This window comes from Bison bison, unplaced genomic scaffold (assembly GCF_000754665.1).
Source record: "Bison bison bison isolate TAMUID 2011002044 unplaced genomic scaffold, Bison_UMD1.0 scf7180017864508, whole genome shotgun sequence".
Classification (NCBI taxonomy): domain Eukaryota; kingdom Metazoa; phylum Chordata; class Mammalia; order Artiodactyla; family Bovidae; genus Bison; species Bison bison.
In genome coordinates, this window is record NW_011495064.1 from 2,640,309 (window position 1) to 2,652,135 (window position 11,827).

General features: G+C 52.8%; 1 protein-coding gene across 2 annotated transcripts in view; it reads left to right on the forward strand.

Moving 5' to 3' along the window:
* Positions 1–11,147, forward strand: part of MAL (mal, T-cell differentiation protein) — a 23,566-nt gene extending 12,419 nt beyond the window's left edge. Inside the window, exons 2-4 of one of the 2 annotated variants that reach the window (XM_010829566.1) lie at positions 6,402–6,569; positions 7,661–7,783; positions 10,551–11,147. In XM_010829566.1, the coding sequence (XP_010827868.1) occupies positions 6,402–6,569; positions 7,661–7,783; positions 10,551–10,646 (387 nt within the window). In that variant the 3' untranslated portion in view covers positions 10,647–11,147. Of the gene's footprint in view, positions 1–6,401; positions 6,570–7,660; positions 7,784–8,704; positions 8,812–10,550 lie in introns of those variants that run through there. The other variant, XM_010829567.1, reaches the window with a different exon arrangement.
* The last annotated feature ends 680 nt before the right edge of the window (positions 11,148–11,827 follow it).

Below are 11,827 nucleotides of genomic sequence, written 5' to 3' on the forward strand. Positions count from 1 at the left end.
GGATGTGAGAGTTGGACTGTGAAGAAGGCTGAGTGCCAAAGAATTGATGCTTTTGAACTGTGGTGTTGGAGAAGACTCTTGAGAGTCCCTTGGACTGCAAGGAGATCCAACCAGTCCATTCTGAAGGAGATCAGCCCTGGGATTTCTTTGGAAGGAATGAGGCTAAAGCTAAAACTCCAGTATTTTGGCCACCTCATGCGAAGAGTTGACTCATTGGAAAAGACTCTGATGCTGGGAGGGATTAGGGGCAGGAGGAGAAGCGGACGGCAGAGGATGAGATGGCTGGATGGCATCACCGACTCAATGGACATGAGTTTGGGTGAACTCCGGGAGTTGGTGATGGACAGGGAGGCCTGGCGTGCTGCGATTCATGGGGTTGCAAAGAGTCGGACACGACTGAGCAACTGAACTGAACTGAACTGAGTGCATGCATGTACGCTCAGTTGTGTCCAACTCTTTATGACCCCATGGACTATAGCCCACCAGCCTCCTCTGCCATGGAATTCTCCAGGCAAGAATATTGGAGTGGGCTACCATGTCCTTCTCTAGAGGATCTTCCCAACCCAGGGATCGAACTCGAGTCTCCTGCATCTCTTGCATTGGCAGCTGGATTCTTTACCACTTGAGCCACCTGGGAAGAAAAAGGGACACTATCTAAGTCTATATTGGGAGGGTGATGTCATAATGGGTCCCCCAGAAAGAACAAGCCTACTGACAAAGGGGCCACAAGGGCAGAGCACCTCGTAAGTAAACTGAGTCACAAAGCCTTAGCACTACTCCTAGTGTTCACCATGGGAGTAGCCTCAGAGGCCAGACGTCTCAGTTGGTAGAGGAGGAGAGGGTTCCCACCCAGAGAATCTCTGACCTGCCCCAGACACCTCCATAGGGTCAGAGGGGGGACCTTGTGCAAATTTCTGGGCGCTGTCCCTGTCCTGGGCAGTGGTGCTTAGCTGGTCCTCCTCACTGGGGCTTCGACACTTTCACCAGGACCTGACTCTGCCCTCGGGGGCCCCAGAGCTGCTCTGGTGGGGCTTGGCAGTAGGACTGGATGAGAGAGGACAGGAAGAGAGAGGCGGGCCCCAGGTACTAGTGTAGCTTTGAATAAAGTCTGCCTCCTTGGCCGTACCTGCCCTCAGCGCACTTTGCTCTCAGTGTCTGCTAATGCACGAGTGAATGAATGAATGAGTGGGTGACTGAGTACGTGAGCAAGTGAAAGAAGGCTTTCCTTAGACTTGCTGGGAGCCCAGTCCCTCCACACAAGAGTGGAGGGGCTCATATCAGAACTAGTGCTTGCTTCCTGTTCTCTCTGCCTTTCAGAACCGGAAGAGGCCCCAGCCTCCCTCTCAGACCCGTTTTCTTGGGTCCTGGGGAAGTCTTCAGTGCTCTGACTTCCCTTTCCGTGCTTCCTCCTGCTGTTTGATGCTCCCGTCCTCTTGACTTGGTGACTATTCCCTTCTCTGCAGCTGCTGTTACCGTTTAGTCGCTCAGTCGTGTCTGACTCTTTGTGACCCCATGGACTGCAGTACACTAGGCTTCCCTGTCCTTCACCATCTCCCTGTGTTTGCTCAAACTCATGTCCTTTGAGTCGGTGATGCCATCCAACCATCTCATCCTCTGTCCCTTTCTCCACCTGCCTTCAATCTTTCCCAGCATCAGGGTCTTTTCCCATGAGTCAGCTCTTCGCATCAGGTGGCCAAACTGTTCTTTGCAATAATTCATCCTTACCCAGCCTCTACACACGTGCATGCACGTGTGCGCACACGCGCGCGCGCACACACACACACACACACACACGAAAATGCCCTCAACTCTACCTCATGGAATGATTGCTCTTTTCAATCAACCAAGACTTAGAGCTGGGACTGCTGCTTCTCCAGGAACATGGTTCCTCTACAGGTCAGGCCACCCTCACAGACCTGCCTGGCATCACAATGATCCCTGACTGCCAAAAGAGTTCAGTGAGCACAGACACTTCCAGAAACACGAGTTGGAGCTGCTGTTCCTGGGAGAGCACCTAAGGGCTTGGGGGTCCCGGCTGGCTGTGTTCTGTGGCCACTTCCCTGTAACCGTCCAGAGTTAGAGGCACAGGCTCCTGTCCACACATGCCTTCAGGACCACCCCCTGCCCTGGGAGCTTGGGAATTCTGACTCTGAGCCCCCAGGGACCACACTACTAGGTGTGTGTCTTAACAACCTTGCGTGGGACGTCCTCTTTGGGAAACGTCTTGCCTTGCTATTGGAAGAGTGCCTGCCCGTGGTGGCCTTGACAGAGTAAAATGGAACCCCAGAAAAATATTCAGAGAATTTGAGCAATTTTGCCTTGTCCTCAGTGATCCGAGTCCAGCAGTGAAAACACTGGACGATTGTGGACCCGGAGCTCTTGGCCCTGCACAAGCGAAGGAGGCGGTCTGCCAGTCTCAAGAATGTGCCGATGGAATCCTTTTCCCTCTCTTGTAACCAAAGCTCATTGTTTGAAGGAAGGCTTTCTCATCTTTTTATGTCCTTTCTGTTCCCTTTTGCAGAACCAGACAAATTTCCCCCAACTTTTGATTTCTAGGAGATGGTAGAGTTTTCTCTTTTCGATGCTTTTGAAATTTTATTTTTATTTTAAAATTCTGGGTCCCAGCGAGGTCTAGCGGGGATAAGTACATGTTGCCATCCTGACTGGGGCTTGCACGTGGCTACAGGTGAGGCTTCCCCCCATCATATGACAGTCGTTACAGTGAGTATCCAGAGCACTTGGTGTGCGCTGCTCCTGCAGGTACACACCCATTTCACCCCAGCCCCATGGGGCGGGACCTGCTGCTGTCACTGTTTTTCAGATAGGGACCAGAGAGGAAGGAATTAGACCAGGGACAACCAGTCACCAGCAAAATGTGGCAGAGCTGATTCGAACTCAGTTATTCTGAAATCTACACCCTTAACCACCTTCACCTGCCTCCTCTTGATTAATTCAGAAATGAAAAGACAGAGGACTTCTCTGGTGGTCCAGTAGTTGGGACTCTGAGCTCCTGATGCAGGGGCCACAGGTTCGATCCCTGCTTGGAGAACTAAGATCCCCCATGCTTTGCGGTGTGGCCAAAAAAAGAAAGAGAAAGGGCCTACTCTGAGTTCACATGAGAGCCTTCCCCAAGACCACCTGCTGAAGAAATTTTATTCACAAAAATAATTTGATGGGAGTGAACAACCAATAAAAACTTTTTGGCAATTTTTTGTCTAGTTTTGTACAATACCCTTGGTTCTTACAGCACTTCACCTCCGCTCAGCATCTAAAACCAGACAGAATGAAAGATGGCAGTTTCCAGTCCTAAAACACCAGGGTGGCTCAGATCCCCAGCTCCACTCCATTCACACACACACAGGCTATGTCCTTGTGTCCCGAGGACACCCAAGGAGGAGTGACTCCCACGTTCAGGAAAACAGGGATGGAAGCTTAAGAAGAGGAAAGGAAACTTTGAACTGGAGCCACTTGGGAACTGGAGCGGCATCTTGGCCAGCATTGCTAGACACTAGAGACAGAAGCCATTTCTTCGGGTTTGACAAGAGTTACCGGAACATCATCCATGGACCGATTGTGTTATGGAAACACATTCCAAAGCCTTTGCAAAGAGTTTGGGATGTGTGCTTCTTGTCCTAGAACTCTGCTCCTCTCCTGGGCATGAGACCCAGGCACTGGGGTTTTGAAGGTGACCCAGGCAGTGTAGACTGATGGTTAAGGGACCACAGTGCCTTAGCCCAGGCGCCACCTGCATTGTCCAGCATGGGGATCAGGGACCCAGAGAGAGAGCTCAAGCCTGGTGACCCTCAGGCCACTCAGCTTAGAGACATTCGTCTGAGGCCACCCCTGCTGGCTTCACCATCTCTGTTATGGAGGATGATGTCCAGGGTGCAGGCCAGGGGTGGCGGGAACCAGGCCTGGTGACAGAGATGACTGGAAACTGGGGCCATGCCTCCACTGGTGTGACTGACATTTCAGAACCATTGCCTCTCAGAGTGCTTCCTGGGAGCCCCCTCCGGGTTTTCTTTAGGAGGAGAAGTGCTTGAACCCTCACCTACCCCTTCGCTCTTGACAAATATTTGGCCGGTGGGGTGCTGAGGCCAGGGTGGGGTGGACTGCTCCCTGCCCTGGACGCCTTATCTCCTGGGTGTGGGTGTTCGGCTTGCTCTGTTTGCACTCTGCTAACTTTGTAGGTGGGGTGTGGCCTGGCACTGGCTCAGCCACGTGATTTATGCTGAACCTCGGCTTTCCACTGAGTGGGGCCAGGGAAGCCTTCGAGGTGGCCCAGCAACTCGTGTGGAGGTCACACTGCCTCCAGCCGCAACTCCTCCCACCTGTGCCCCAACCTCCTGCCTTCCTAAGCCGTCCTTGCTGCTGCAGCAGCCTCTGGGTCCGTGAGGTGCTTGTTCCTCCCCTGGAAAGCCTCGTCCTGACCACTTGGCCAGGCACAGTAAAGAATCTGTCTGCCAGTGCAGGAGAGGCAGAGATGTGGGTTTGATCCCTGGATCGGGAAGATCTCCTGGAGAAGGAAATGGCAACCCACTCCAGTATTTTTGCCTAGAGAATCCCATGGCAGAGAAGCCTGGCGGGATCACAGAGTTAGACATCACTGAGTGGTTAGAAACAAATGAAATCAGCTAAGTCCACCTCTCCCTTCAAACCTCTATTGGGGCCATGTCCCAGTTGGTGCTACTCTGCCCACTCAGGGCTGGTAATTGTCTTGAGTTGTCACTGACTGACTCGGGGTCTGTATGGCCCGGGCTGCTGGCATCCTGTTAGGAGTCTTCCCCCTGCCTGGGTGATGCCAGGCACAGGGCCAGAAGCTTCACACGCATGCCCACAGTTTCAGGCAGTTCACGCCACCCTAAGTGCCATTTGCAGTGGAGGAAGCCGGGGCCTCCTCTAGTGGATTTGGTGGGGAGGCCCTCCCACATTATGTGCCTGCTCGTGTAATGGGCATGCCACATCCACCCTCTTCTCCAAGCCATGCTCTCGTGCCTTCCAAGTCCAAATCCGTCTCACCCTTCGGCACGCTCACATCCTTCTGTCCCTGTTCCTGTGAATAAGGCCTAGCGGTCTGTTTGATCTTGAAGGCAGTTATGGATGAACCTACACACCCATCTCACCCTACGGCAGTCTGAGGGGCTTATTTGATGGACTTTGCTCCACTGATTATTGGAAAGTGTGTCCCACTAACTCTCAGTCACCACTAGAGGAATTTTCTGGTGAGAGCTGCCTGCATCTGATTCACTGGGCCCACCTTGGCTTTGATAACTGCAGATTCTTCACTGCACTGATTTTTCTACCCAAATGTGATGGTCCCCTGGTGCTTCTCAGCTAAGAGGCTCAGAGAACACCTGTGAGGAAGTGCTGCCTCTTACCCAGCAAGCGGGCAGCAGGTTCAGGGAGACAGGGTCGAGGTGTGGCCACATGCAGTCACACCACAGGGGATGCAGGGCTAGGAGGGGGCCCGTCCTCAACCCCCAGACCCTCAGGAGGATGACGCCAAGCTCTGCTGCTCCTTGGACCCTCTGACTGCAATGCCGCGTGCACCTGTGTCCCAGCCCAGGCCTTTTCTGGCTAGGGACGCTGGGGAGGCTGAGGTGACCTCACTAGGATGGAGAGGGACAAGAAGGGAAAGCAGGCACAGAGACTCCCAGCATGACTGTGCCTTGTCCACAGAGGGAGCTAGACCGGGGCACTGAGGTCATGACCCGTATGTCTGTCCTTACGATCCTGGGGGCTCCCTGACCCTGAGGGACATGAAGCAGGGTGTCTTCTGGATAATGGTGGCAGGGAGGAGTGTTCGTCTCATGCCTGTCCTAGGAAACCTGAGATCAGGCTGGCCTGGGCCGCCCCACTCCACCCCTCCTCCAACAGTCAGAGAACTTCTGAGACTTGGGGATTTCAAAATCAAGTTTTTTATTAAATGCTAACGATATAGTATGGCTAATTTGTTTGGCCAAGACCAACAGAATCTGCTGCTCACTACCATTTTATAAAAGAAAGAATATTTGGGGGAGTTCCCGGGCAGTCCAGTGGTTAGGACTTGGCGCTTTCACTGCCGTGGCCCTGGGTTCAGTTGCTGGCTCACAAACTGCACAGCATAGCCTTCCCCCGGCTCCGACCAAAAGGATATTTTTCTATAAGAAATACTAGGAAAAATATAATCCCAGAATTTGCCCTTTACTGATAAAACTGGATGGTATAAATCCTTTCTAGGGATAACCTATTAAGTCACATGTGCCTTTGTTTCTCCATCTCACAAGTGGGTCAGGCCCACACTTGGGACACTGTGAGGATGAACTGAGTTAGTATTTGTGCAGTGCCCTGGCTCCCCAGCGCAGCCTCGGGGTCTGGCCTTCCTGGTCTGACCATCACCCCTTCTCTCCCTCCCTCTGCAGGTCTTTGGGGGGCTGGTGTGGATCCTGGTCTCCTCGTCCCATGTGCCTATTCCGCTAATCCAGGGCTGGGTCATGTTCGCGTCTGTGTTTTGCTTCGTAGCCACCACTGTCCTGGCCTTCTTGTATGTAATTGGCGCCCACGGCAACAGAACATCATGGATCACCCTGGTGAGTCCAGCCCTGCATGTCTGGGGCAGGGAGTAGTGATGGGCGCTTCCCCTGGGAGGCGGGCTTTCCCAGTGCGGGGTGAGGAGCCCTGTGGGTGTCTCCTGCGCACCCTCCAAGGCCGAGTGGCGACAGCAGCCCAGGGCTCCCGTGGCAGGAGGCTGACTGACGCTGTCCCTGCCTGGTTCTCCGGGGGCTGCTCTGCCTTCTCCTCTGTGATCACCCCTTTCCTGGAAACCAGCAGCCCAGCATCCCTCCCTGTCCCTCCCGCACCTGCCAGGGGTCGGTCGGCCTCTCCCACCACCCGCAGGACTGGCTTTCGCCTCCGGGGAGGGGCTGGGGCGCCGGGGGTGGGCCCCGCTGCCCGGTGTGAGGCGTGCTCACTGCCCGGCTCCCGTCCCCGCCTCTAACGTGGGGTCACCAGAGAGGAGCCTGGCAGGGGAAGAGATGGCCTGTGATCTTCCTTCCGCGTGAATTCTGCCTTGAGGCCCGTGAAGGGGGGAAATGACGCCTGGGCCACCTGCCCTGCCCTCCCCTGGACAGGGTGGGGCCGTCAGCCAGGCCTCTTACTCTCCAAAGGCCTCCAGCCTAGACTTCAGAAACCCCCTCCATTCACAACTACTCAAAGCCCGTTCTAGTACTTTTTTCCTTTTAACTATACCTGGAGCCCCACTAGACTACCCCCCAAAATGAACAACAAAACCACGGACACGGCCTAACCTTTTCACTCTGCACTGGCACCAAGACCACATCTGAACTCCGGGCTGTGACCGTGCATGACACCTCTCATGTCCAAAACCGATTTCCAACAATCCAAGAGGCCCTCTCCCAGCCCTTACTAGATCTCATCTCAAGTGAAAGTCCCTCCTCCTTTAAAGTCCTTTCTCTGCTCCCAAACCGAGGAGCAGCCCTGGTTAGTGAATCAGTCCTTGTGAGGAGGGGCTGGGGGTGGATCGGAGGTTGGGCGGGGAAGGGGTAAAAGGAAACCACGGAGGGTAACACAGGGGCCTGGCCAGGCAGGGACAGGTGGGCTCAGGGGCCCCCGGGACCATAGCCGCCCACGTCACTCTCTGATGGCCCTTTCTGACCTGCAGGACACAGCCTACCATTGCCTCGCCGCCCTGTTCTACTTCAGCGCCTCTGCCCTGGAAACTCTGGTCACTATCGGCCTGCAAGACGACATACACAAACATTACAGTGAAAACATCTCCGCTGTGGTGAGTCCTCGGTTCAGCCTCAGTGTTCACAGCCCCCGCTGCCCACTGACGGGGCTTCTGAGCAGAAGGGCTCCTGAGTCCTCCCTGGTGGTTCTTAGTTCGCTTAATTCTCAACCAAGTAAACTTTCCTCCTCATTTCTGCAAAAACAAAGCCCCAGACGAGGGAACTGATGCGCCCAGACCCTCTCGGGCACAGTCAGTTCTGCAGTACCCAGGCCCGGGCTGGCCAGGGGTCTGAGCCTGGGTGGGCTTTGAGGGGGCAGATGTGGGAGGCGGCGCGACCATGAGGGTCTGGCACTGTCGGAGCTCCTGTGAACAATCATTTTCCCCTCACAGCAACCCGAGGATGCAGGTGGGGTCCAGGCCAACTACTCTGTTACCCACAGTCTTAGCACAACTGTGAGCAGAGAGTCTGCCCGCCTGGGTTCCAGGCTGTCCCTGAGGGTCTTCCAGGGAAGCTCACAGTCAGGGCGGGGGCAGTGTTGAGACCAGGGATGGGAAACTGAGTGGCCAGTGTCTCCCAGGCCCTGGCTCTGGGGCTGCGGGGAGGCCCCTCCAGGCACAGCGTGTCCAGACCTCCAGCTGTGGGTGTTTGCTTCTGGGATTAGACCTTTGTCTCTTGTCCACGGCATCTCCTTCCTGACAGCTCTGAGAACCTGTGCAGTAAGAGGGTGTGAACTTCACACTCATTCTTTCTGCAAGTCTCTTGCACCTTCTGAGCCTCAGTTTGCTCACCTATAAAATGAGACAGCAATCCTTTTTGTTTCCCTGGAGGATGAGCGAGCTATTAAACCACTTCGTCCCAAGGCTTCCCAGGTAGCAATGGGTAGAACAGGGGCTGGAACCTCCCTCACCCCATTAGAATAGATGGGGTGAGACTGCAGGTCCCTAAGCTCTAAAAGGAACATCCTCCCACTGCAGGGACAAGACCCCTTAGTGGGCCGTGAATTCATGACCTAATTTCCTCGTTGCTGAAATGGATCAGAATGACCAGGAGTTCAAGAGAGAGGGGACATAAGTATAACCTACAGCTGATTCATGTTGATGTATGGCAGAAACCAACACAATATTGTAAAGCAATTACCCTCCAATTAAAAATACATACATTAAAAAAAAAAAAAAGAATGGCAAGGAATGAGAATGTATTGTTTCTTAGAACTCTTTTCCAGAGTTGTGCTTGTATAGGCTTGCATCAGGGTGCTAATTCATATCAGATGTATTTCTAACCATGAACATTGTTTAAAAAGCAAGAAAAAGTTGAAGAAACATTACTCCTTACTTAGATTTCTAGGAAATCCTGAGGTCAAATGTGATGACAGACCACAACATGACCATCCCAGGTGCCAAAGCCGTGTCTCCTCACACCTTTTGGGAAGGGTAGATCAGAGGGCAGCAGAGGATGGGATAGTTAGATAGCATCACTGAGTCAGTGGACATGAACTTGAGCAAACAGGAGATGCAGAAGGACAAGGAAGCCTGGCGTACTGCAGTCGATGGGATCACAGAGTTGGACACCACCGAGTGAACAACAGAACAGAGGTTGAAATAAAACCCACGGGGTGGGTGCCGCTGGGCTCTGGGAAGGGGGTTAGTGCGGGTGCCCTTCCTGCTCCCAGAGGCAGGGGTCTCGGGGAGAGGGCCTCGAAGCCTGTCTGCTAGCCTCCAGGGGCCTGTTCCCTTCCCTGGGGAAGCCACACACTCCCCTCAGCTCCCAGCCGCTCCCAGTTCCATAAGCAGGGCCCTCTCATGGTCCCTGGGACCCCCTCAACTGTCCCACAGAGTGGGAGCCTCTCCAATATGGGATCATCTCCCAAGATGGCGCCCAACTACAGCAAGGCAGCGCCTGGGCTGCTCTCCCTCCCCTTGGGAGGGTCATCCGCCTCCTCCGTCACCTTCAGACGACTGTTTCTACACCCCCCACAGTAGAGAAACCACAGGTACCTCCCTCATCTCAACCCCAGCAGCTGGAAACTCTTGACCCCACACCCAAAGCCAAGCCAGATGCGGATGTTTGCTTGTGGGCAGGCAGCCCTGGGGGCCAGCCACTCTGAGCTGGGTGAGAGGATAGACAGTGCCCAGGTGAGAACGTGGCAAGCCAGGGCCTTGACCAGGCACAGTGTGACCGTTTGCCACATTTCTCAGCCTCTGCTCCCAGCAGCTTTCTCAGTAGGCCCCCTCCTTTCAGCAAAGGCTCAAAATTCCTCCTCCCAATGCCAGTCCCTCACTTCCTGTGTCCTGGCTTCCTTGCCTATGCTTGTGAAATTCAGGATCTTAGCGTAAAATTCTGGTGGGGGTCTGAGGATGTCTAGGCAGCAATGAGACCTTAACCAGAGCCAGCAAACCCATGCAGTCGTATTCTCTGAGCCAAGGCTGCTGGAATCAAAGCTGGTGGACTCCGGTCATCCTGGTGTGCAGGAAGGAAGCTTTCCATGAAGAGCAGGGGACATTTGCTGCAAGTATCTTTGGAGGGGTCTCTGAGGGCCCTCATTTCCAACTGGGTGGCACCAAATGGAGATGTGTGATGGCAGTGGTTGACTTTGCATGCCAAGGTCAGGAGATGCAATAGGTCACCTGGAGTCAGTGCCTAGAGCATTCTGGGCTACGCCTGGGCTCTGAAAGGAAGGATGACTGTGTGAGCGATGGGAAACAATGGCAGTCCACAAACTTCAGGGCCAAGCGTCATGCAAGCGGCCAGCCCAGCTTGGAAGGCCCATGACTTGCCCTCTCACCAGGCACCCCCATTAACGGTTATTTTTCTTGGTTGCAGATGTTTTCAATCATAGTCACACTGCTGTACATGGTCCACGCCGTGTTTTCTTTAATCAGATGCAAGGTTTCCTACAGGAACAGAGAACATTCCTGAAAACACAGACAATGGTCACTCATCAGGCTGCCTTCCAGCATAACATCTGAGGCTGCAGAATTGCTCTCGATTGTGGAAAAAGAAAACAAAAAGCCACATTCTCTTTCTTTGTGGGTGCTATGTTGACTGTTCAGGTACCTTTGTGTCAGGGTAAAGGGCTTGCTACCTTTAGCCTCCAAGAGCTGAGAAGTCTTTCTAGGGTCATTTCCTATTGAAGAGGGTGGTGGGGTGGGAAGTGGGGACTGTGATCTGAGAGACCACAAAACAAGGATCCCCCACTGGTCTCTGGACCGAGTCTTTGTTACTATCGATTGCAATTTTCCATGGGCTCTTTTGAGTATCCATCTTGCAGCATGTTTCTAGGTCTTCAAGGAAATCTTACATCTTCAAGGATATTCTAGTTGTCATAGAGAATAAAACTCTCCCAGCAAATATTTACCGATGTGCAGGAAGAAACATGATAAACTCTTCAAATAATTTATAAAGTGCCTTTATGGTCAATACTCTCATGGGGTAATTTTTTGTTTTTTTTTTATTCTCCCATGTGGGCAACACCATCATGTCAGCTTTCTTTCTAAGGATCCTTGCTTAGACCAAATCTCAGAAGCAGCATCAAAGGGCAGTTCAGATGACAGCTGTTTGTTATTCCAGAGTAACTGTACCAGGAAAGGCCACTTTCACTGAGTCTACTTAAAACTTCAGTTAAAATGTTATAGGAGGGACTTCCCCGGTAGTCCAGTGACTAACACTTCACGCCCTCAATGCAGGGGCCCAGCTTCAATCCCTGGTCAGGTAACCAGATCCCCCATGCCACAACTAAGACCCAGCACAGCCAAATAAATAATTTTTTAAAATGTTGCAGTAAATTAGGAGCAAAAGATTTGATCGGGGCTTATACTGAATATTTTAAATACAAAGAAAGGATAGGAAGTTTGTCACATGTTTAACAAAATTTGCAACCAAGTGTTGACCGAGGAAGTCTCATTTTTTCATAAAGTACCAGTGATGCTAACACAGGCTCATGTTCAACCCTAACAACAAAAAAAGAAACTGCAGGCTTAGTTGAATTTCCAAGTTTTCTCAAGGTTTTGAAGTTTCATTCTCTTTATAAAGAAGCTGTGACATGCTCTTTCCCCCTTTTCAGTTGCCAGTTGTCTAACACTAAGCCTCGTTAGTCCCAA